The following is a 26,579-nucleotide window of genomic DNA, read 5'->3' on the forward strand; positions in this document are numbered from 1 at the left end:
GATGCTAACATATATGGTTTTTCCTTTCACATACAGATATAGTTGCTCAGTGAAGTTGAACAGGTTTGAAGTGGACAATGATAGTTTTGAACACCTTCCTCATCATGCAGCGGTTCTCATTTTCTAATAGCTCGCCTTGAGTCAACAGTATAATTGCCTGTTATAATGAACAGCCCCTCCTAAAACACAAGAGCAGTTGCATTATGAAAGGCTTATTCATGTTATAATAAAAACTAATAGTTAGGAACGATGTCATTTGTTGTGCGATAGACTTGTGATGAATCTGAGCATCACCAAACATCATGATCATCCATCAATCCATCTTTTATTGCTTGTCCGGAGTCAGGTCATGGGGACAGTGGCTGAAGCAAAGAAGCCCAGACTCCCTTCTCCCTTGGTGTTCCGAGGCCGGCCTGGAGAAACAGCCTAATCTGAGTCCCTCTGGATTGGCTGAACTCCTCATCCTATCTCTACGGCCACCAAACCGGACCCCTTCAACACCCTGACTCCTCCTGGAAATTCTGTCCATTAAAGTTATGAACAGTATTGGTGAAAAAGGGAAGCCCTACAAAGTCCGACTCTCACCTGAAACATATCAAACTTTTAAACAGTTACGTTCCCTATATTGCTGGAGAATCCCTGACAGGATTCCCTCGGGACACAGTCGAATGCCTCCTCCGGGTCCACAAAACACATGTGCACTGGTTGAGCAAACTCTCATAGATTCTCAAGGACCCTGCTGGGGGTATTTTACTGGTCCACTGTTCCACGACCAAGACAAAAACCACACTCCTCCTCTGGTTTCTGAGATTTACTAATCCAGCGGACCCTCCTCTCCAGCACTATTCAGTAAACTTTTCAAAGGAGGCTGAGTAGTGTGATCCCCCTGTATTAGGAGCACACCATCCAACCCCAGTTTTTAAAAACGGTGACCAACACCCCAGTTTGCCAATCCAGAGGCACTGCCCCCCTACCTCAGCAACTTCAGCCCCCACAAAACAGAGAATTCACCCCAGTGTCCAGAACATGTGGAACATATCCAGAACATCAAGTACAATGACTTAACCACAAAGTTGATCCTTGAGCTGCGGTATAAGGTGTGTGGGTGCCAGGTGCACATGTGCATACCTTTATGTCTGAACACGATGTTTGTTTTGGACAGTTCATGATAAGTACAGAAGTCCAATAACAAAACACCACTTGGGCTCAGAACAGGGGGACTGTTCTGCCTAATCACATCTATCCAGGCCCCACTGTCACTGCACACATGAGCGTTAAAGTCCCCCAGCAAGACAAAGAAATCCCTAACAGGATTGCTCTCTGGCAGCCCCTCTAGGGACTCCAAAAAGGGCAGGTAGTCTGAATTGCTCTTGGGTGTAGTGGCACACACAGCAGTCAGAAACTGTCCCTCAACCCAAAGGCAGAGGCAGGCTACCCTCTCATTCACCAGGTTGAACCCCAACACGCAAGCGCTAAGCGCTGAGTTAGAGGGCAATCAATATTCTGAAACTTGCCTGGCGCCTCTCACTGGGGGCAATTCCAGAGTAGAAAAGAGTCCAACCCCTCTCAAGAAGCCTCAAAAAGCCTGCGTGACCCATCGAGGTGAGTCCGACTACATCCAGTGAGAAACTCTCAGCCTCACGCACCAGCTCTGGCTCCTTCCCCACCAGAGAGGAACAGTTCATGTTCCTAGAGCCAGCTTCTGCAGCCCAGGATCAGACAACGTACCACACCTCCGCCACCACCCTGCTCTCATCGCACCCAACCACCCTTAAGTCCTCCTTTTGGGTGGAGAGCCCAAAGGAGGGGGACCCACATTTACCTTTCGGGCTGAACGCAGCCAAGCCACATGAGTGCAAGCACGGCCACTTGCCACTTGCCATTTAGCCCTGTCCACGGACCTTGCTCTAGGGAGGGGCCGCCGTGAAAAACAGATCCATTTCCCTTTTCCATCATTGGGGTCATCTGGGCCATGCTTTGTCTGGTCCCTCCCTGGACCTGTTAGACTTGGGTATCCTAACAAGGGCATAAAGTTCCCAAAAACTTAGCTCCTAAGATCACAAGGACACACGAATCACCCCACCATGATAAGGTGGTGGCTCAAGTAGGCTACATCATGAGTATTAAGAGTTAATCAGAATGCCCTCTCCATCATTTTCAGAAGTCTCACATGATTCTGATTAGAGAAGAACACTCCAGTTATTCATCTAAAACAGGAGCCATCATCATTTATCATTTATCATCATTTCAGTTTTGTGGGTGTGAGGTGTACATAGAGAAAATTAATGCATTATAAAAATCAAACATTTTTATTTATCCATTAATGCAGCCTAAATGCAGCAAAAAATTCAGTGTTTTGATTGCAAGGTCTTCTTGAAATCAAACATTTCTGGAGTTCCAGACATTTTTGGATAAGTGTAGGAACTTTAAAGAGCTTTAATTTCAACCAATCTGATGTTTCCAGTCTATTTCCCCATTCCCCAAGTCTTTTTGATAAGCTGTGTAATTTAATGGTGGATTGCATGATTCAACATAAGTGGACCGTAATCCAAATGCCTAGGTAAAGAAACACACGTGTGTCCTGTGAAGTCAGGTACCACTGGAGTAAAAACATTCTGCCACTTTGAGCAAATTTACTATAAAGCCTTTCTGAGCAGACCAACAGGATGAGAGAGGTGATGGAAGGTAGTCCGGACAGAGTCTGGGCAGAGGCTTACACTTGTTTTTTTTTTAAATCTTATATATGTGTGTGTGAGTGCACATGCACACTTTAGTTGCAAGAACTTCCTCCAGGGTAACAGCTGTCTAAACGTTGTTGGATTACTATGCACTGCACAGTTCCAGCTGATATTAGAGCCTGGTACTGGGCAGGAAGTTAGGTAGACTTCAGAAAACGAGGTACATTAAAGCTTCCCTGCAATGCAACTCTGACCCAGGGGAGAAATAACCAACAGCAAGAGAGTTCTGTTCCAGCTCTGCTGCTTTAAGTACACGTGTCAGGGATATCGAGGGCTTTTCTATTGATATTTCAGGTATTAATGTAGATTGTGAGTAATTGCATTGCATTCTTGATACTGATATTCAGGTTCTTATTGAGGGCTCCAGAGTATCAATTGGGTTGGTGGAACCCTGCAATGTCAACGATGAGGCAACAAGTTATTCATAAACTTGCTAAGTGAAAGGGAATACCCTGAAATTTCCTGGGAATTATGTTTGTTGATTTAGATACATTACTTTCAGTTATCAATATAAACCCAAAAGAAAAAGGAGTTTCATTGTAACTGAGTTTGACATCATGGAGAAACATTAGTGCTGTGGCAATAATATAATGCAGGCCTTGATGATCACTTCATATTCCATTATAAAATGGCGTCACAAAGAGATGGTGATCGTGTATGGATATCCAGAAATGTCTGTATCGGATTCATTTTTTCCACGTTTAATGACGGTGCTTAATTACAATGAGGGATTTGTGGGAGGTTTTTGTGACTTTGTACTGACCCTAAACTGAGACAATTACATTCAGCTCTTGCCATATCTTACCTGCAGCACCATTCAAATTTACCTTTCATCTGAGCAAGCCAAGATTTTTTTTTTAATGAATACTCCCCATTCAGACTACTAATTTTGAAGTTGTCATGGACACAGAGAAATGTCCACGTAAATACACACAGTCACACATACACACACAAACACACAGAAAGAAACATGCAATAAGCCAGCCGGTCAGACCTAGTCAACACAAACTCCAGAATCGTGGATTAGAGGAGCTAAAAATCAAAATGCTGATAGTGTTTTTTTTTTTTTCCGATAATGTTATTTGACATCTCTTATCGTTCTCTTACAAAAGGTTTACTTTTGTTCTTCTCCAAATTTGTGCCTGAGATTTTTCTTTGTGTTAAAACTGTCTACTTAAGCCTGACTGGCAGAATGTTTCAGTTGATATTTCCGTTTGAATGTATCCATTTTGAATTATTTATTCAAAAATGAAGCTCTGTAAAGAATTTAAAATATCAAGATGAGTTATTCATATTTTATGTTTGCTTGTTATGAGTCTTAAACTTTTTACTGTTCAACTTTAAACATGAAAATTAAATTCCAAATGCTTGATGATAAAAAGCTTTATTAGCTTTCCACTGGCACTGATTTTATCAGTAAAAAATCACTGATGACTTGGTTCCATCCGCTTTAACTACTTATTTGTTTCCAATCATTTTAGCACTACTAACAAGTATATGAGGTCAAATTACAATAGATGATAATTTTATTGGTTGATCTAGCTATCTTAAGGGTGATCCACCTGGCAGACTCAGTGATCCAATTGCCACCAAACAATACAATCAGTCACTTGAAATAATTTAAAAATTCATTTATTTCAGATTTTTTTCGCCTTTGTTATACAAAGATGTTAAATAACTTAAATACATTCTTACCAGTCATTTGTGATCTGTTTATGCCTACAAGCTATACACATGAGGTAGAGGAAAATAATTTAGGGTTCCCATAAGACATGAATAAGTGAAAATGGACAAAGCTTTGAGGGTATAGTATCATCACAATGCACAAAACATGTTCGGTATGTATTTGTATCTTTGTTTTACAAGCACAGCACGAATCCTAACAAAAAGTACATGTGTGTGAAATTTACATAGTCAGCAATAATATCAGTTCATGCCATATTGTGATAACCAACATTACAAAGGCAACAGGTCTCTTGGAAAATAGATTATACAAACTGGTGAAATCCTATGAAAATATTGTTGATGAATTTGATTTATTTGAATTCTCTTAAGTAGAAGTATCATGCACATGAAGAGTAGGTGAGTTGATTCTAAATTTGTTAGGATTTGTTAGTGCTTCGATAACAAGTGTTTAGACATGAAATGAATATGACGTATACACTGCTTACTGAGGCCACTGCCCCAAAGGGGGGGGGGGGGGGCATCCAAATGAAAAACAGAAAAAAACAGAGTAAAAAATACAAAATAAAAAAAATCTGTTTTGAAGTTATTTACACTAAACACATGCTCATAATATATTTAAAAAATAATTTATCTTTTATTTTACTACAAAATGAATTTTGTACATGATCCACTGACAACTAAACAGTGCAGGTTTTTGAATTTGTTAATTTGGACACGTATGACAACATCCAAAAGCGGACTTATTGCTGCATCATGCTCCTCATACTTGGTAGGAATTCTCGGCCTATATACAACCTATAAAGAAACGAAAATGTAGTCATTGAGCATTGTTATTCTTGTCATTGCTGTTTTGAATCATTCAGTCGTAGAGAACCCAAGTGTTTTTGGACTGAGGAGTATGTTGAGAACACACATACCAAAAGCTGTGGGAAGCAGACATTTATGCTTTGAGTCTCAGCATAGCTATTATGGTTTCCATGTAGCGTGCAAAGTTCTATGTATATGTTTTGACCAGTCTTTATTTGGCATGCCTCCTCTTATCAAAATGCTTCAAATTCCTCCCTAAGACAAATAGTTCATGCAAGGCTCTCTTCCTAAAGCATGATTTGGCTATTGAGAAAGGTGGTTTGATTCCAAATATTGTGATTATAATCTTTAAAACTAAACCATCTGTTACAGGCAAAAGCCATTTTAAGGATGCTTGGCTTGGTGCAGTATCTCTGGTTACAATCTCTGACCATCTTGTTTCAGCAGATGTGCGCTGAAACAAGGTGAGCTTCTTATTGCAACCAATTTCTGTATGACTGTCTTGTGATAGTTGAACATGTGCTTCACTTTTGTCTCTTTGCCACAGGAGAGGAAACCTTTGCTATTTACATTACAACAAGAGTCTGCACAGCACTACATCCATAAATACAGATTTTTTTAAATACTTTAAAAGGGCTTTGGGGTTCAGTGCGGGAATGATGCAATAATACAAAGCTGGGTCCCTCACTCAGTAGTTAATTCACACCCATCTAAAATCAAGGCATATGAAAGTCCTATATCTTATACTTTGAAACACAAGTTGCCAGAAGCTAAGTGCTGAGAGTACGATGAATTGATGTCTACTATGTTTGTGTACAGAGGCCTGTCTCACAGAAAAGCCATCCTCATTGTCTTATACTATCATTATATTTGCGTGGCAGGGTTAAATATACTGCTTTGTATCAATTGTGTCACTTTCTACCATGGAACATGTATAAAATGTGACAAAGCTAATGAACTATTTAATTACAGTGGGAAGAAAACTTTCTCCATTTGCAAAGAATTACAGAAATATTAGTTGTATTAAATATGTATTTACTACATGGCATGCACATTTATCTTCACTTTGAGCAACGCTGCAGACTTGTCAAGTTACATTTCCGCTGCACACTGTATGGACCAACCGATGTAGCTGCTACTGTACATGCTGCATGTCGAATATGGCTCAATCAAATTGTGGCAGCTAAAGAGGAGGGGATTTGAAATGGTGGGGGGCTACATTCCTCCAGTTATCCACAGTTTTCTTTACAACTTGCAAGTATTCAGACGGACAAAAACGATGAGTGGATTTAAGCTCCACCTTTTTCTCTCTTTTTTCATATATGAGTCACACAAGGATCGCTAAAATGATCACCTGCTGCACTAATGTTGGCTGAAACATCAAGGCCACCGTCATCTCTAGCTTGGATAGATAGTATTTCTGTTTGTGCTATTTCTCTTTTTTATCCAAATAGCAATAGTGGTTAAAGTTATTCCCTGAACATTGGTTCGCTCAAGGCCGAGAATAGCCTAAACTGGCAGGCTTAGTTATTTACGATTAATACAATAACAGCTAACAGCTGCATATCATATTCTTTAAAAAAAAGTTTAAAAAAGAAAATTTGATTTTTTTTCTCCCGTTGGAGGAGTAGTCCCAAAGGATCTATAAATTATCCAAAGCAAGACAACAAACACAAGGGTGTTGCTTTCCAAAGGGCCTTGTCAAAATGAATCAGGAAAAAAACAAAAGTAAGAGCACACAAACAAAATTATATTTGTGTGGTTAGTGGTTTGTTTTAACATAGTTAGATAAGTGGCTTATATAATATAACTGAATCTTTGTACATACATATGCAAACAAAATGTGTGCGAGTGTGAATATGTGCTTGTAGAGTATTTCTTACACCCTGTCTTTTAAGCAGTCTCTGAATATGGTTTCATTGCCATAGGAGTCATTTATCTATCTTCTTCCTCCTCACCATCAAGCATGGAATTACATTAAAACACTTCTAAAAATAGAGACAAATACAGACACACACAATCCTGTCTTCTTTGGGCAGGGCCCTGAAACCAGACTGCCAGCGTTACTGTCCTTGTATTGGATCCACATAAACTACACACTAAACTCTATTTCGTTTTGAAGCGATCTGATATTTTAATAGCAAAATAAAAGCTTCTCTCTTCAAGGCATCGTCATGTCAAAAAGCTTGAGATGTTCACCCAGTTGTCTGAACCCAGGAGGCTTTTAAATCACCATAACACAGGATCTCTGGACACTAACCCACAGAAATCCCTCAAAGTGCTTATTGCTTCTCTGTAAGGCCTGCTCTTCTTTGATCGCAGAAATCTGTTCTGACAGCTGGAGCAAAACCTTGGTAAAGGAGAAATGTATGAATCCTCGTCTTCCGCTTGTTCATCCAATCGCTGAAAGTTGATGGGTTTACCCTTTGCAGGTATAGACCTCCTCTCTTTGTGTGCACTGCTTGCATTCTACATAGCAGCACCAGCGCACTTGACACTGGCAAGGCCTGGTCACCTCCCTGCTTTGAGTGTTATGGCCTCGCCCGCAGCATATCGCGTCACAATTCCTGTCCTTGTAGCATTTGCGAGCCGCTGTGCCTGAAGAATACTTGCTGGGTCGACAGAAACTGGGCGAGTCCTCGATGTAAAGCAAGTCCATTGTACGGGGAATCTGGTCATTGGGTCCAGGCAAGTGTTGTTGCTGTTGCTGCTGCTGCTGCTGCTGCTGCTGCTGCTGCTGCTGCTGCTGCTGCTGCTGCTGTTGGCTACGGCCTGTCGAGATCTCTCCCTCTCCTGTGGCCTCATTGGAAGAGCTGCCAACCTTGACAGAGGTCTCATAGCGCTGTTTCAGCTGTTTGCCAGTCTCATGGAAGGGCAGCAGCTGCCTCCAGCAGGTCTGGACGGTGCAGGAGCCAGAAACGCCATGGCATTTGCAAGTGGTCTCAACTCCAGCCTTTATTACCTGGGTAATAAACAATAAAATGTCATTAAATCTTGTGAAACACTAAAGGAATATATGAAAGCCATGTCATTTAATGTGCCTTGGTTTTGTAAGCAATACTTGCCACAGTGACAATGATAACAGATGGTTTTACTTACTGCACATAACATCAAAGCAAGTCAAATGAAAACAATGTACGATTTTGTCAAAGACTTCATTCGAACAGCAGTGAATATTTTGTTATGTAGTTCAATACGAATAAACACAACCACAGGCCATGTCTTGACTAAACTCATCAACTGTTTTGATAAGAGGTAGGGGAAATGCTAAGAATCTCTTTTTGATCGGTGAAACCCATACGAACAATTATACATAAAGACAATTAGACATGAGACATTTCAGTTGGAGTTTCATTCTAAATTTTTATTTCACAAGGCAACCCAGGCATGTGCAAGCCAATCTTATAGTATCCTAAACCTGTCTCATCAAAAGGATTACAGACAAAAACTATATGTCCATAAATTTCGTATTTAGTTACTGATGCAAGTTTTGAGCTGAAGACCACATCACACTATTTTAACAGCCAGTTTGCAGAAGGCATGTCCAAAAGCAGCATGTGTGCAAATCAATGACAAAAACACATTGTCTTCGATGAGATTTGGAAAGCATCTACATTTCTTTTGTAAGACTGTGAAAGAGATCGGAGAGCAGGAAGTGCATATTCATCACACCAGCAGGTCAAGAAAATTTGATAGGTCAGCTTTTAAATGTCGGGGGGCTGCGGAGGCTAGCACATTCCAGTTCCATCCTCATTTGGGAATACATCCCAAATGTGGAACAAGGAACTACATGTGCAAATCAAAAATAGGAAGGGGGGTGAACCTCGGGCTGTAAATCTATTATCACAAGTTAAATCTCCTGAGAGACTGCATTTTGGAGAGGCGAGCTTAAAAGGAGGAGCATGAATTAATCGTTTGGGAGACCAATTTCGTGTCTGCTAACATTTGGGAAGTGTGCCTCGGCTATAATTCATTTGGAAAGTAAAATGAAAATGGCAGTAAAAGATTGCAGACCTTCAGCTTGTTTTGACTTGCTTTGAAAAAAAGGATTGCCATTCCATATTTACTATTAAAACTTCCCCCAAGCCAAACAAATACCCATGTTTATACACCAATTTCTGAGTTTTGCCATGGCTATAATCTAATCTGAGAGCATAAACAAAACTTGAAAAATGAGCACTTTACTAATTTGAACAAATATGCAGTAGCTTTTAATATTAATCCTTTTTTCACATTTACTGAAAACACAGGAACTTGCTCATCATTCATACAGTGCTTTAAACTCCATGCTCAAAGTAAACCTCTTTCCCTTTTATCCAAATTGACTTACTTTTAGAATATATTTGGGCAATATGTTTTGTATTTGAGACCAGTCATGAGAGGCCCTAATGTTTAAATTTTCACCATTACAAAAGCAAAAGTGGAGATACAGTAAAGCTGTATATCTGGGATAGAGCGCTTTTCACAAGCTATTTATCTACATTGTGTAACCTTACCTGTATCAGACTGTAATGAAAATGTTCCCACAGTGTATGACAGATTTATGACTGTGACTCAAAATCAACCCCATCTGAACTTGTCTTATGAAGAGTGTTGTCTAATCAAGGGCGTATTACTCAAACTGTTTCATTTCAATGGTTAAAATTATTGCTGCAATAAAAAGGTAACAGATGGAATACACATGTTGCAATTAAATAACTGCTTTACTGTATTTTCACACACACACAAGTTGTTTTTTTAAACTTTCTAAGGCCTTTATGAAGATGTTTCAGCTGCCTCTTCAATCAAAGCTTGCTTTTATGTTTTATGTTATTGTAATATACTATCAGCTGCTATCACTGCTTTTCCTGTCAAAGTTATTGACTATGAGTCAATGAAAAATCATGATTTCAAGGGAAAATAGGGAGTTTGTGTCCATCATACAGAATAACTGTAGCACCAACGTACTCTACACATTCTCATACTGGTAAAACCTACACTCCATGTTAACTTGATGTTCATTCCACAACCACAATGTGTGAGAAAGAATTTAGGTTCAAAGGTTGCCTTTTTGGGTTCTTGGTTACAAAATCCAAGTTTGTCTGTTCTGGTCTGTTTGGAGGCCATGAGAAGGCCATTTTGATTCCACTAATGCAAGCTTATCCTGTGTTCGCTGACACTCTGATGCCAACAAGGAGGATTGTGAACGTGACAATAAATAATTAAAAGCCAAACACATTCCAGGAATGTCAATGACACATTAATTGTCTTGTGGTTTCATTGTTATCCACTTGATAACAAGCTATAAAAGAGTTTTAAACATGCTTGTATGGCAAATGTCTTACCAGACATCTGAATTCAGTGGTTTCAGTGCTTGCTTTACCACAGCAAACTGCATAACAAGATGAGAACAGTCATACTAAACTGAAAGAATAACACTGCAAATTCAAATGAATAAGATAAAACATATGAAACCACTAGACAGCTAAGGGAACCATTAATGTGTGTTAATATCTATTGGTTTTGTGATTAAGGGTGTTCCTTTCACATTTTACATGGTGGTTGGATCTGTCTTTCATTTAAAAGACTCGAATAACTTTCTTGATGCAAATGTGCAAAAATACTTTTGGAGAATCTTGCTTCACATTTTATCAATATCTGTCGACAATTATCCGTCATCATCCTAATCAGCCTTTGTTCATTCTTCATATTTACCTTCAGGCCCACATTTGTGTTGTGCATGTCCACACGAGCACGGAGATCTTTATTAGAGCGTTTGCCCAGGAAGTCCTTAACAAACTTGTTGGCATATTTGAGGTTATCACCGCAGCCGCCCCATTGCCATGCCTTACGGTTCTCTAGGTCAGGGGCCTCGTCACATGTGCAGCGCTCCATCCTTCCTGCGCTACAAGCTTTAGCCATGGCATGAGTCAGGCCAGCTGAGGAAATGGCATACAGGAAGGCTGTCTCTTTAAATCCTGCGAAATTAAATGGAGAATTTACAAATTACAGGAAAGCAAGACCAAAAAAAAAATTCTATGATATAAGAAATGACTCTTATCTCAATTTCACACTTTTTTTCTTCGAATAACTTATCAATTATGTCTTTGTTCATTTGCAAGATTAAAAACAGGCTGAATTACGACATAACAGACTTAAGATTTTCTTTCCGCACTAACAAGTAACTTTGACACATTGCTGAATTGTTTTTTATTTGATGTATTAGCTGCATTCACTTTTTATTTTTTCATTTCGGAAATCTGTTATTGGCAAACATAATTAAGTCATTCATTATCTATATTTATCATGCACACAGGGAAAAGGAGTCAAACCCAGCGAGAGGAAAGGTACACCTAGGACCAGTGGCCACTCGATCACAGGGCTATGACTGTAATCGATGCCATAAGTGGCATGATAAGACTGGCTTTTAAGTGGCGTTTCTTTAACTTTATCTTTATTCAACAAAACATTCGCTGAGGGCAATGGTCAGAAACAGCCCTAGCACAATCACATAACATACACTCACACATGGCAGCCAATAGGAAGCAGCAGATAAGACTGCTTATAAAGCATTTGAGGTCAAGGCCCTTGCTCTAGGCTAGTAATATGAGGGGACCAAACCACTTAACAAGTCAGACTTGGATAAAAAAACAGCTAGTAGTATGTTTTAAATAATCAAAACAAATACGCTTGATTAAACATCCCAAATGAAATAAACCATGATTTAATATTTTTAAACAACACTTTCACTTGAGTAAATGTATATATTTCAAAAACACGAGTAAATCCCATGCTTACAAAAGCAAGCATTACTTAAGTAATCGGGGGGGAAATAAGCATAAAAACCTCAACAATACTAAAAACAGGAAAAAAAACAATTTGTCAAAAAATATTTCGCCTAACAGCCTTTTCTTGTGTTGTTTTCTGACAAAGACACTCTTGACTTACTTTTCATTTAAACCTAATGATGAACACCGCCTTGACAGTCCAGTTTGTTACATTGGCCGACAAATGATCCTAATAATATGCTTAAAGCTAAAGACAATGCATCGTAACAACTTATCTGTCAGTACCTCTCTTAAGTATGTTGGCTCTGTGGCGCCCCTCTAAGGTGCAGTTCCACCTCTCAAAGCGGAATTGATACTGGCATTCTAGGGCGCTCATGGTTATAGCCTCTCTCAGGGTTTCTGCCACGCCTGGGTCTCGTCTGCACATTCTGCGTTGTTTCTTCTCTAGCTTGAGTCGGTCACACAGCTTGAAGTGGGCCCTTCCCATGTTCTCCTCTGGTAGAGAGTTCAGTGGCAGGATAGACAGCGGTTCATTACCTGTTAACCTAAGGCAAAAGAACACAAACATAAAGACACATAATGAGGGAGGGGATACATCTTGATAAACTGAAGTTCAGGATGTAGGCCTTCTTAGATACACAATAAGAGTTGCTAAGATATACTGGACAAATAGCGCCAAAGCACATCTGGGGCAGATAATACTCAAAAGTTTGGTGAATGTTCAAATAAATTCAGCTGTTCAGTGGTTAATGATCCGGGTAATTCAACATTAGATAGAGATTGAGATCAACCTACAATGTAGGCATGTCACTGTTGGAGCAAATTCTCTGCAGAGGCGGAAGTTATTTCTTTTCAAAAAGCGCTTCACATTAGTTTGTCCCTGTTCAGACCTCACCCTTAACAAGCTGAAGGGCCAGCACGTCTCTTCATTATTAAACACTGCGTTGTGAGTTTTATACAATTACATTACGACAAGAGCATGCGAGTGTGATGGACACATATCTTAAACAATGGCATTTAGTCAATGTGACAGCGATACCACACAAATGTGAAACAGTAGCCCGGGGATACTTTTAATACTGCTATCATACACTGAGGGCTTCACACACAGCCACGCGGTATAGATTTAAATATGATCACAGCATGGGATTTACACTGCCATTTCAGAATCCCCATAGAAATGTCCAGGATTCAAAATCTTAACACTGCTGTGCATTGAAATATAACAAGCAGAATTTCCAGTTCTGAATATCACGAGGATAACCTGTGGTGGACTTACACTTCTCGTGTCAGTTTATTTAAGGGAAGTGTATATAAAACAAGCAGGGACTGCCACATAACTGGCAGGGACAATGACCAGCGTTCTGAGGTTGTGATGGGGAGAGCAGAGCATTACTTTCATAAACACACACAGGAGACATGACTGTCAGGCTGTGACCATTTTGGTCACATGAACCGACAGAATTGGCACCACAGTTGTTCATTATGTATCATTTCTGGCCTCCTTTACACCCTTAAAGCGTAACCAAAGAATAAATGGATTTACAGAACTCCCATAAGGCATGGGTCTGCGGGCCAGTGCAACGCTACACACAGAATCGAGATCTTTGGTCCTTGTATTGACACCTCATGTGGTGCTACGGGAAGAAAATTTGATACTACAAACATTTCTATCATACCGCTTGCAATTTTGTTGTGCCACAATGTATTTACCAGTAAATGTCATATCTCAAATAATAAGTGTCTTCTCATCACTTTGAACAAGTTGTATTTTTTTATGACAGCATCATTGAACTCCATCCCAAGTGTTTAACCCATGTAAATAACCTCAAAAAATACAACTGTGTTTAAATCTTAAAGTAACAGGAGAAAACAAAAGCAACGCATCGATGGAAAAATACACACCTCCTCAATATTTTTGTAAAGGCTTAGAGCTCCTGCTGGGTATCTAATTGTAATACCAGAAGTGTTGACTCATGAGCTACATTTCTTACATTTTTGCTTCCATGGCTGTTTTGCAGAGAAGATTCTGTCACCACTTATGTCTCTTATGGACAGTCACAAGAGACCTTTAACAAAAGATTTGTTTTATTAAGTCAAATAACTGACTGAAACGTTTCCCCTCGAGTCCTCAGTGTCACACCAATGGACTTAATAGTTCCCATATGCTATATGATATTGTCTTAATACATTCAGTGCCTAGAAGTGAATCCAAGTAGTCACATCAAACAGGAGGCATCAGGCTTTGCTTTCAGATTGGTTTAATGGCTTCCTTTTTACGAAGCATGTTTGCTTTTTCTTAACTTGTCTGACAGCTATGATTTTTCAAATGGAAACTTGGCAAGTTGTGTCTTGACAGACATTGCTCTCCCAACATACTTAGAGAGCAAAAACATCTATGGTCTGAGGTGTGTAAAGGAAGCACGATTTGTCTCTAAAACAAGTGATATTTTCACAATTCTCAAACCTTGTTAGAATATACGGTCCTAACAATGCCAAGATATGTGCTCAAAGAGCCAAAACAAATCATTCCAGCTGACCCAATATATAACATAAGAGTGACATATGATCCAAAAGGTTTCTATGGCAGCATAGCCATCTGAAGTTGAAATGATGGATAAACATGTGAGAAAAACATTAGGAACATTTTCATATACAAGTACCACAAGGAAAAACTGTATAAAATGAACAACTCTGCTAAACTTTCAAACAATGCAAGTCAGTTTTAACGTTGGGAAAAAAAAAAACTGAGGCCATGGAGAAACATGACGCTGGCAACTTTATAGTGGATGTATGGATAAAACTTGAATCATGAGCCACAGATTCTTCATTGCCCAAAATGCGACTTACTCCACTTTGGCTACGAGCCATCAAATGTGGTCTGAATTTACCATGTACCTCCAACATGCTATACACATTCCTCAGTAAGACATGCAAAGTAACAGGTATCAGCATTAAGTCTTCTAAAAGCCCTCATGCCTGCCAAAACAAGACAATCGGAATGGGCGTTCTAAACTCTCTGAAACAAAAAAGATTGTTAAAGCTGAGTTGGATGGGGGCCAAAGATGACATGACACTGATCTCAGTGCTACTGTCTCTTTGGCTTTTTTTCTACACAAAAAGGCACATTTCTGCATTTCTGGCAAGTGACAAAGATCCTGTTAAAACAACATTGAATCACAGGTAAGTTGTCAATTTATCTTTATTATATCTTTGGGAGGGTTTTTGTTGTGAGACTTGGTTGTGACAAACATGACAAAGAATGAACTCTGACATGTTTGTTTTGACATGAATTGTTCGAATCACAACAAAACATTCATAAGTTTTTTTTTGACCATGAGTGGTCCTGTGATCTACTAAATCTGGTCCACGTGCGCCCCCCATTTGTCCCATTGGCAGCTGGAACCAGCTCCAGGACCAACTCAACTCTGATTGTAGGGAAAGCAGATTAGACAATGAATGAATGACACCACGATGAACATTAAATGAAAACCATTATTGCGGATTCCCAAAATATAAGACCTATTGTGGAAAATAATTGAAGTCGGTCATATGTCATCTAACATATGGAAGTTAAACTTTCTTGATCAATAAACCTTTGTGGTATTTGTGTCATTAAAACAAAAAGAAGAGCAGAATGTAACATGGAACTTACTATTTCACATTGAGAAATATGCAACATCATGAACCATTTTCTGTAGGTGTTTTTGTTTGAGGGGTTGGCACAGAAACACCAATTACACAGAGTACAACAGCAACCCATAAAACTCAATATTATTCTACATGAGATGAAATTCCTGACGCTTTGCTCTTTCCATTCACACACTTGCCTCGACAGACTCCTCACAAAGATCTGTCACACGCTGTGCTGTCTCCACTGTCTATCATTTGCTAAGACTTGAGTTTGTTTAGTCCTCTCTCTCTCCACATGTCAGCACCTCCCATTGACTGTGGCATTTACTTTATATACATTTTTACCTTTCAATGCCTTTGTGCCTTTGTGATCCCTCGAGGAAATCATTGACAGGCCTGAAACTTCACCATTATCCCCCCTCTCAGGGTTTACATTATTGTCCTGGTAGCGACCCTCAACTTGCAATTCTGTTTGTATTTCATTGAATTGGTGTGAAATGGTGAAAAAAGAGAATATATACCATACCTCTTTGTTGGATAAAATATCACATGACAATCTTGCAATATTTTGTGGCCTAAATGAATTGTTTTCCTCTGTGTATTGGATACGAACACAAGTGCTACTTGTTACTCATGTACTCAAACAGGAATAAGCTTAGGCCATGTGGTATAGATTAATCTCATGAGGAGAACTTTCTGAATGATTTCTCAGTCAATTGATTATTCACTCGTTGTACAATTTTAAGTATCATTAAACTTGGCTCATTTTTCTTCTTAGATTTACCTGACATTTTTACACAGTTCTGAATTGTGGACAGAGAATGACGCATCATGGATGCTTTCACAGACTTTAGAGGGACATAAACTCAATGTGTGTTGCAGCTGTTGGTGTCAAACATTGAAACATTCCACCTGTACACTTCCCCCTGCGGTGATGGCTACCAGTCAAGTGGAAAACTATCAACAAATCCATTTTATCTGATGTAAAATTATTCACAGAGTAAAACAACACTAAGGTGGACAGAATGGAGTCAGAGCACTTTCGCATCAGATAAGCAGTAACTCTCAGACTTCTGCTCCAAATCCTGCAAATTTTATGTACGCAATTAATAAGCTGTAACATATAACACATGACGGTAATTTTTATGACACACATTTTGCTTTTCTTTTAAGTTGTATGACTCATTCTCCCCAAAATCAATGTTGTAGTCGTTTGACATTGGACAAAATCTTTGTAGCCAGGATTCATTTTAAAGCTGACTTGAAGAGAAAAAAGGATGAATGAAGATGCCAAGTTTAAATGAAGCTTACACAATTACACCGCTGAAGGCAGACAGTCCATGATATACGTATGACCATAAATGGTCAAAATTCTCCTTCAACAGGATTTGGTCTACAGATCAGGGGTAGAATGTACAACAAAGGGGCGGCTGTGGTAGAGTTGGTAGAGCAGGAGACCCTTGAATCAGAAGAGTGGCAGTTCAATTCACGGAACCTCCTGTCTGCATGCCAAAGTGTCCTTGGACAAGCAACTGAACTCATAGCTGCTCCTGATGGTCTGGTTACCACCTTGCATAAGCAGCTGTGCTTCTATCGGTGTGTGAGTGTGTGAGTGGATAGGTGAATGCTATTGAGTGTTAACCTCAAAACAGCAAGGTGGAAAAGGTGCTATAAGTTGTAACCAAAGTATAGGGGCCATTCTGGTCAACACAAATTGAAAATGCAAAGAAATGTCCACATCATATCAAATATATTCGCTAAATGTTCCCATAGATGCACTGTCTACCGTTTATCCTACTCAGGGTCAAGGAGGATGCTGGAGCCTATCTCAGCTGCCTTCGGGCAAGAGGCAGACCCTGGACTTGTCAATTCCAGGGCCACATATACAGATATCCATCTATCATCTTCCCCCGCTTATCCAGAGTGGGGTTGCGGGGGCAGCAGCCGGAGCAGGGAGGCCCAGAACTCCCTCTCCCCCGCCACATGGTCCAGCTGCTCTGGACCACTCTGGAGGGACCCCGAGGTGTTCCCAGGCCAGCATGGAGACATAGTCTGTCCAGCGTGTCCTGGGTCTTCCCATGGTCTCCTTCCAGATGGATATGCCCGGAATACCTCCAGGGGGCATCCTGACCAGATGCCCGAGGCATCTCTTCTGACTCCTCTCTATGCAGAGGAGCAGCGGCTCTACTCCGAGCTCCTCTCGGATGACTGAACTTCTAACTCTATCTCTTAGGGAGAGTCCAGCCACACTGCGGAGGAAACCTATATCAGCCACTTGTATCCACCTCATTCTGTCGGTCACCACCCACAGCTCGTGACCATAGGTGAGGGTGGGAATGTAGATCGACCGGTAAATTGAGAGCTTTGCCTTTTGGCTAAGCTCCCTCTTCACCACGACAGACCGCTACAGAGTCCACATCACTGCAGACATCACACCGATCCGATCTCCCGCTCCATCCTTCCCTCATTTGTGAACAAGGCCCCAAGATACTTGAACTCCTCCACTTGGGGCAGGACCTCTTACCCAACCTGGAGTGGGCATTCCACCTGTTTCCGATTAAGCACCATGGTTTTGAGATTTTGAGGTGCTGATCCTCGTCCTGGGAGCCTCTCCGGTGAGAGCTGGAGATCATGGCCTGATGAAGCCAACAGAGCCACCTCATCTGCAAAAAGCAGAAACTCGATGCTGCAGCCACCAAACCAGATCCCCTTGACTCCCTGGTTCAACAAAGAGCAGCCCTGGCAGAGTCCCATTCTCACCGAAAATGGGTCCAACTTACAACCGGTAATGAGGACCAAGCTCCGACACCGATCAAACAGGGGCCGAACAGCCCGTATAATACTCATGGTTGTAGTTCTGCCGGAGGTGGGAGTTAAAACTCCTTCTTACAGGGGCCAAATGTTCACAGCAGACACTCACGTTACGTTTGGGTCCACCAGGTCTGGCCGGCAATGCCCCGCCAGCATCGAAGTCAGCTCACCACCAGGTGGTGATCAGTTGACAGCTCCGCCCCTCTCTTCGCCTGAGTGTCCAGAACATGCAGCCGCAAGTCCGATGATACGACCACAAGGTTGATCAAACAACTGTGGCCTAAGGTGTGTTGGTGCCAAGTGCACATATGGACACCTTTATGTCTGGACATGGTGTTTGTTATGGAAAATCTGTGACGAGCACAGACAGACAAAACAAACAAAACACCACTCGGGTTCATGGGGGATGCTGGAGATTATCTCAGCTGTCATCGGGCGAGAGGCAGGGTACACCCTGAAAGGTGGGGTACACCCTGGACTGGTTGCCACAGGGTCATATACAAAGTGACCCATTCAACGTTATTGACATAATTATCTGCTGTGTCCCCTTTTTTTAAAATACAGTCATTTTAAACATGACAGATATTGGTGATAGCAAAGCCACAGGGAAACAGACTGTGTATCGCCTGCCACTGAGCAATATTACTGTAGTAAATCTATAGATGTTGCCTTATTGATGTATATTTATAGATATATTGTAGATAAAAAAGACCAGCACATGTTAGTCTGTTTATCATTTCCACCCCTCACAAGTCTAACAGGTGCTGGCTGTGTTTGTGTGTGATGCTACCACAAACATGTCTGTGCACATGCATGTGGTCAAGCATATAAGCACTTACTACTTTAAGTCAACACCTACAAGACTCACTCCTGGCTGAGCGCGCCCAGGGAGAAAGAGCTACAATCTGTTCATCAGCCTGAATTTGCTGTTTTTCTGGTGTCTTGCAGATCATAGACCCCCCCCCCCCCCGTCCCCCGTCTCCCCATCTCCTCCTTTTTCCCACTTTTTCTCCCAAACATCCCCTATTCCCAATGGTCCCAGTGGTCAATGACTCTAAACGAATGCCAATCATTCCCCCCAGCTGTTGGCTCCACACAAAGCCTCATCGAGACAAAACCCACACTGTTTATGAACATAGCCAAAACAAGACAATGACAGACATGAACATGTGTCCTAGAGTAGTTGAAATGTCATGCAAAAAAAAAAAATACTACTACTTTGCTCACCGGAGATTTATCTGTGACTATTAAAAGATACTGGTATTAATCAGATACAAAGGTTCATTTGGGGGGAAATTAACTCCCTGCTATGCATATCTGTTTCTCTTTTTCAGTTTTTCCTGCTGCTTTCTCAGAATTGAAATGGTCCTTTTTTTGGTAGTGGGGGGTGTTTTTCTCAGAAATGTTGGATGAACTTCAGACCACCCTGTCCAAGTCCCATCTGGTATATCACAGACCAGGCCATGCCAGAGGTAGTAGGAATGCAAGTGTGTGTGGTGTTCTCCCTCCGGCCCACTCTAACTATAGCTGACAATGTGCTCTACTGCTTAAACTTTGAATAATCGAGGAAACCAGGATTCAATGTTGAATGACTCTCTGGAGCGAAGGATCTCCTGGCTCTTCGTCGTCCGTCCCCTGTAGTCCCCTGTCGAAGCGATTCTTCACTGAATTTCATTTTAAAATCAGCAATTTTCTCTTGGCCACTAATGTGAAACCTCTCATTCTCCAGGTCTTTAAAACCAGAAATAGGGAAAAGAGTAAATAACCTTGCTTGAGGCTATGGTAAGATTAGTAAATGTTTGAAAGCATTGAGTATTGCGACTACTCCTAACAAGCTGTGACTGACACAATACAGTAACATGACAAAACCGACTTTGAAAACAATGTGGTACTGGCTCAGGGCTTTGTAAGTCATTATTAGTTGAGTAATGAGCATTTCTGCATAGTGGGAATGTAACTCAACAGAAGCACTGCTATTCACAGTGTTAGGGTGAAAGTCTGCTATCTCGCATGACTTAACAGGATATGACCCAATGTTATGTCATCTGCTGTACTTTCTGGTCATTTACAAACCACAAAAGCCACGTACACTCCCTCTACAATTACACTCATCTGGTGAAGTTACTGTTCATGTACTCTTGATATTTCAAATGCATCGCAAATATTTTCTTTTTAAGTCAGAGGGATTACAGCTGTCCCTAATTGAATTCTCACACACACTCCCATGCAAAAAGGGGAAAAAGTCACTGTTCAGCCTAATTGTTTAATCCACAGTAGTGAATGCAAGCACTGGTAGCTGAGCAGTAGGACTATAGGCTCTGGATTTGGGAATGGGAGTGTGTGGCATGGTAAGAGGTTTAACTGCTATGTGAGAACTCATGGCTTCTAAGGTCAGCAGCTCAGTTATAGTCACTGTGTGACTGGCACAGATTTGGCGAGCAGCAGTGTCCGCATGACTCCCCTGTTCTAGCCTACACCATGGCACAGAGAGCCCTGTACCAGCGTACCAACACACTTTACACGTTGAGGCACACATACTAATATAAGACCCGTATTTAGCGAGAGAGCAAAAATTGTGACTTCATGTCTTGTAATCCGACATGTGTTTTAAAGGGTCCAGACACTGACCACTACAGTTGATGTTTTGTTTGTTTTTTTTCCAGACAGGCACAAGCATGTAGATGAAGCATGCAAAGGCCAACCTCAAAAACAAAACAGAAGCCGTTTTAAAATCCCTCATGCTTCAGCAGCAGTTATTTACTCTGAAAGATTTGAGTTTTCCTCTTACTAATTACTAAAAGAACCAGCCTAACTCATAATTCAAATATCTACGATGCAGAACAATAGTTTTCCCCTGCCGTAAAGTCATGCAGCTGAAAAAGTTGATGTGACATTCGTGTTCAAGCAAAACGTAGAACATGTCACCATTAAGCCTCATCAAACAAATATTCACCAATGGTACAAGTATTTTGGGAACACTCACCAAAGCTCAATTATTTGCCCAAAGTAAACAAATCAAAAAGGTTATGCTCAACCATGACTGGTTGCATTAATGTCAGGGTTCATCTGGTTATGTCCATTTTCAAACAAATACTTTAGGTTTATGGAGAAATATAGGGCATGGATAAATCCAATGTAATAACACCCATTTGGTAAACAAAGATCTGAGTCAAATATTAGTGCATTTCAGGCCAGGTACAATTGTGTTTATATAAGATGACTGATCAGATAAAAGGGGTAAAAGGCTATCATAGGAAACAATGTGACAAATTCATGAAAACAAGAACTTTTGTTATCAACAAGGGTTTATTTGGGGTAAGAGACAATATGTTTTTAATACCAGTCTAATCTGAGCTCATATAAAGTGTCATGCTACTTTTCTGCCCACAAACTAGGCAGAGCATGTGGTATAAGATGGAAAACACAAGACATAGTGGTCACACTTCCTAGCATCATCTCATCAACATGTGACCGCTAAAAGTGTCTTGAGCCTATATTAGTTTTCCTGTTTTGCAAATTGCCCATGTCTTCAACTCCATCTGCAAAGATCATCATGTTTGTACAGTTTAACCAACATTAGTGTCGATCAATGGGAATTTCCTTCTGAATATCCACCGATGAAGTATACTGCTGACTAGTGGACTGCACTGAAGCTGCTGCCTTTTCAAAATCGAATATGCTCTTCACCGTGGTTTCTGGATCACTGCTGACACTTGGATTCTTCTGATGTTATCAGGCCAAACACATTTTAAAAGTCTTTCCAAACGTGGTCATCTTAAACACGACCATGCTATGATATGATATGAGCAACTTAACAACCCACCACGGACATTGCTGACCCATTCGCAACCAAGCTGTGTACTAGCCTTTTTAATTGAATCTCTAAAATGGACACTGAATCAAATTCATCACTCAGAAGAATGGCGAGAAATTCAGCGCAAAAGTTGTTGTTTTTTTTCCTTCGATTTAAAGGCACTTTCTGTACATCATCAGTGTGACTGCAAATACAAGATGCGGCAAGCTACGTCCCTCTCGGAATCACTATCACATAGAGATGACTGCGTTTTCCTCTTTTCACATTTTTCCCCCCACTCTCTTTAGATAAGTCGCAAAGGTGAAGACCCCTGAGCACAATCAGAAGCAAGGCACCACCCTGTGGCATTCGAAGGTATAGCAGAGAAAGGAAAAGGGCAGAGTATTCAAAGTGGCTTAATTCAGATCCAGTCGTATCAAGCGGAAAGAAAACCAAGCTCTCTCTTTTCTGAGGCTATGTAGTCTGTTATCAGAGCCTCCAGGTTTGCGTGATCTCACCACACTACCCAGAATCCTATCTTCTTGCAACCACAGTAAAGTGATACCCTTTGAGGTGTGGCTGTAGCCATAGGATATCCTATGAAGTTGGGAAATCCCTCTATCAACGGTGCTCCCCGCCTTGCTGCACGTCAGGGGTAATCAGTCCCTAAAGCCTGGTAATTAGACGCCCGCCACCACTGTCTGCCAGGCAACGCCAGCCTGAGCCCACACTAACTCTGCAGCTCCTAATGAGTGGTAATCACCCAGAAGCTCCCCGCAAACCACTGCGGGGATGTCGACACGCACATGAGGCAGGCAAACTATTGGGGAGGAGAAAGAAGGGAGATCTAAAGGCAATGTTTACATGAAGCCTCTTAAATAACTACTGGCTATAGATTTGCGCCGAGGCTCCTTTAAGACGCAAAAAACACTGATATTTGATATACACCAGGAACTAATTCAGTGCAGTGATAAAAACCTTTTACAGCAGCAAACTGAAAAATTGCTCCTTCTCAGTAAATTTACACACATCCCATTTGTTAGACTGTTGTTTTTGGCACACCGCCTCCCTTAATGGTGCAATGAAAACAATACTACTATCTGAAAGTATCAGCACTGCTCCAGAAACAAACTGTTGATAGAGGTTTTAGGAATATTGCAGAAATCAAATAGCTTGTAATAGAACACACTATATTACCGCCTCTCTGATTGATATATCCCATTTGCCTGACTGTGGGCTACTTTCCTGTATATGTCGCACACGAACTCAATAAAAACAAACTCTTGACTCAGTGTCCGGACTCAAATGCGGCGCAGTTTTACAAGACCACTGAATCACATGTCTTTTACCGAAATTCAAATTTAAATTTGTCTCTCGGACAACACGCTCGGTCCGGACGGGGTCGGCTATGCAGAGAAATCGCTTCAAATGCGACACGTGACAAAGAATCTCATCTCGGTGCCGCCCTCCACGACATTTAGAGACTAAAACTCTGGAAACATCTCTGATTAGAACTCAAATGATAACGGATTTAGAAGAAGCAGCACCTGCCACAACAGACTGAGGGAAATGAGCACTCACATTCTTGTGGCCAAGGATGACAATTTAAGCGGGTGCTTGACTACGCCAGGAATCCCACCCCACCCTCGACTGTGCAGACTATGGGTAGGAGAGATTGTGTTTATGTTACACTTACGCTCCACCGCACTCTGGAAATTGGGTATGCAACATTGACCCTCTATTTTGAGTAAATCAGTACCCAGGAGGCCCTAGGATGACTCGTGCTCATGGAATATTTATCTGAACAGGTTTGCGCTGTATGTTCCACCGTCGAAGCTGAGCAGGACTTAGCCGATGTGTCACTGGTGTCGAGTTTCTGGGAAGCTGGCCACAGCGCAGTCACATTTTGTATCTGTGTCACCTGTGCAGACTCTCAGTATGTTTCATGTTCCTCAGCTGCAGGGCTAAATCATTCACTGACACTCATTCATATTCCTTCCACACCAGGCCATGGATTAATAAATCCGGAGTATTGTAATAACACGTGTTTCTCTGCTATGAAAAAGCCACAGATAGAGAACAGACTGACAGCGAGAATTGAAAACAAATGCTAACAGAATAAGTAAATATGCATTACCATTAGGACCATTAAACCTGATGTGAGTGCCAATTTGGCACGTCAATCTCAATACATACACTGGCCGCCAAAGGCGACTTTGTAACAGGGAAGGAGAGACGAACAGAAACTGGGGTTAGATTTGTAACACGGAGTTAAACTGACTCTAAAGACAGGAGTCTAAGACAGAAAGTGTTTCATATGAGCCGAGTTATTAGAACTGATGACGTTTTACAAAAAAGGGCTAAGATATTTCCACCGTACGAAGCAATTTCAGGTACAATACAGCATGTTTGCATTGCCCAATTTCCAAAGAAGAGTGCCAGAAAATTCAGCGCAACATCCTGGAGGACATCATTTGCCCCGAGACCTGGGAAACTGGATGCGAATTCCACCAAACACATTATTGAGAAATGCTTGAAATGTAGAAAATGTAAAAGTACTTCCAGCAATGTCTGATCTTTCCGTGCTTCACCTGTTGTTGTTTTGTGAAGTCTCAATATGATTTTTAGAGCGGTTTGTCTTCGCTGGGACTCATCCAAGAAGCGATTAAACTCAATTCAATAGGTCCGAGAGGTCCTTAGGGGACATTTTCTGTGCTCACAACGGTTCACATAACACCGTATACAACACCCATACCTACCATAAATTTCACTCAGCTGGAAAAGCTTCAAGTGTCATCACTCCTCATCCCGTCTACGGCCATTTATCTCTGAGCAGAACTGCACTGATTACAACAAGGGGAACACTAACAACTGCCAACACATTTTTGTAGATGGAGCACAGGAAACCAACGCTGGGTCTGCGTGAGATGAAACTTCCACCGTTTCGATCGAAGTTTTGATTTATCGGGTTCCCGGAGATAGAGGAATCGTGAAACGCGGCTGCTCTCCCACCTGACTCTCTGACCTCTTTTGTATGACGTTGCCCTGTAAACTACAAACATTTTAACTAGAAGCTAATTGAGCTACGTTAATCCCGGCTTCAGTGCATTAGTAGCCTACTCTGAAGCAGAGGTCATGGTGGACTACACCTAAAACCCAAGGCGTTCCCCAGGAATGACTTAGCTGGAAATATACACCCTCATGCTCTTTCTAATTAAACATTATTGTGTATATGGCACGATTCTGGAAACACAAGAAAAAATGTAAGATTAATTTCCTAACACGAGTTCCAAGTGTTTTTTAAAGTTGATGGAGGCAGCAGAAAACCCCTGCCAGAGTTGTGTGATGTTTATGCTGGATGGGGGAATTTTCTCTGCAAGCTGAGCAGACGTTTCGGCCACCAGTTCAGTCAGTCAGATTGCTTTATTGTTACCAGCTGTTGAGGCTGAGGCATATATACTCACCTTTCGCTCAGCGGCTGATTTCAGAGTCGAATGAGGATACGACTTTACAAGTGTTTCAGCAAAATAATCACACGACCGCTACCTGCCATTCCAGTGACCCGGGTATCAATTTACAGCGGGTGCGCAATTGTCCAGGAAAGAATGGATCGGACAACTTTTAGGATGCCACGGGCTGCAGTTGTGTTTGTAGCTTGTGCATGCACGGGTTGTTGCGCATTACAAAATGTGCAATTACCAGCAGCTTCACTGAGACCGGACTAAGTGCAGACCAAGAGAGCCTGCAGCAGTCATCAGGTGTGAGGCCGCAGAGCGGCCAAGTGACTCTCCGCTGACCCCCACTTCTTTAGCAAAGATAATGAAAGCCTAACTAAATAAAGCAACCCAGAAGGTGTGATTTGATTAGAAATGCGGATAGATAGACATTGCATGCAGGGTTTTTAGAGTTAAATTTAAGAGAAAGAAAAAAAAAAAGTTGCTGGTATTTCAAGGAACCAATCAAATCAATGAGAGAAGCAGCGTGCTCATGTCTGTCAGTCCTTACCCGAAATATGCCGCGGTCGGTTCAGGGAAGTTGAGAAGATACACTACAAGTGTGAACGATAACCATCCCAGGAGTAGGTGTCCATCCAGCATTTTGCTGCGGCTCCAGGGCAGATCATTTCGTTTCTCCTGAGTTGCTGTGTAAAATCTGTTGAACGTCCAACACCTCTTATACAGAGAGCTGCGCTGCGCTCCTCCCATCGAGGGGGACGGGGGCACGGGAGAAGGGGGGGTAATATGACAACACATACTGAGCAGATTCACAAGCCGCTCTCAGAAATCTCAAACAAATAAATGTTCTCACTCGTCTTAATTTATGATTGGCCTAACAGTTGCCTCT

At 41.3% G+C, this 26,579-nt stretch overlaps 1 protein-coding gene across 1 annotated transcript; it reads right to left on the reverse strand.

The window, feature by feature from the left end:
* Window positions 1-4,391: 4,391 nt before the first annotated feature.
* On the reverse strand, window positions 4,392-26,367 carry wnt9a (wingless-type MMTV integration site family, member 9A). The gene is made up of 4 exons (XM_086173126.1): window positions 26,241-26,367; window positions 12,284-12,543; window positions 10,926-11,188; window positions 4,392-8,193 (listed from the first exon to the last, which is right to left on the reverse strand). The coding sequence occupies exons 1-4, from the start codon at window positions 26,330-26,332 to the stop codon at window positions 7,651-7,653; spliced, it is 1,158 nt and encodes a 385-aa protein (XP_086029252.1). The 5' UTR covers window positions 26,333-26,367; the 3' UTR covers window positions 4,392-7,650.
* Between the last annotated feature and the right edge of the window lie 212 nt (window positions 26,368-26,579).

This window comes from Fistularia commersonii, chromosome 25 (assembly GCF_037954325.1).
Source record: "Fistularia commersonii isolate RoL2024-O1a breed Wild chromosome 25, RoL_Fcom_v1.0, whole genome shotgun sequence".
In the NCBI taxonomy this organism is placed as follows: Eukaryota; Metazoa; Chordata; class Actinopteri; order Syngnathiformes; family Fistulariidae; genus Fistularia; species Fistularia commersonii.

Excerpts from the sequence above, each read along its gene's own strand:
- wnt9a (XM_086173126.1), bottom strand. The coding sequence starts at position 26,332 with ATGCTGGATGGACACCTACTCCTGGGATGGTTATCGTTCACACTTGTA. Across the intron at positions 12,544-26,240 it reads CCGACCGCGGCATATTTCGG|GTTAACAGGTAATGAACCGC; the intron begins GTAAGGACTGAC and ends CTTTTGCCTTAG. Across the intron at positions 11,189-12,283 it reads AGCCAACATACTTAAGAGAG|GATTTAAAGAGACAGCCTTC; the intron begins GTACTGACAGAT and ends TTAATTTCGCAG.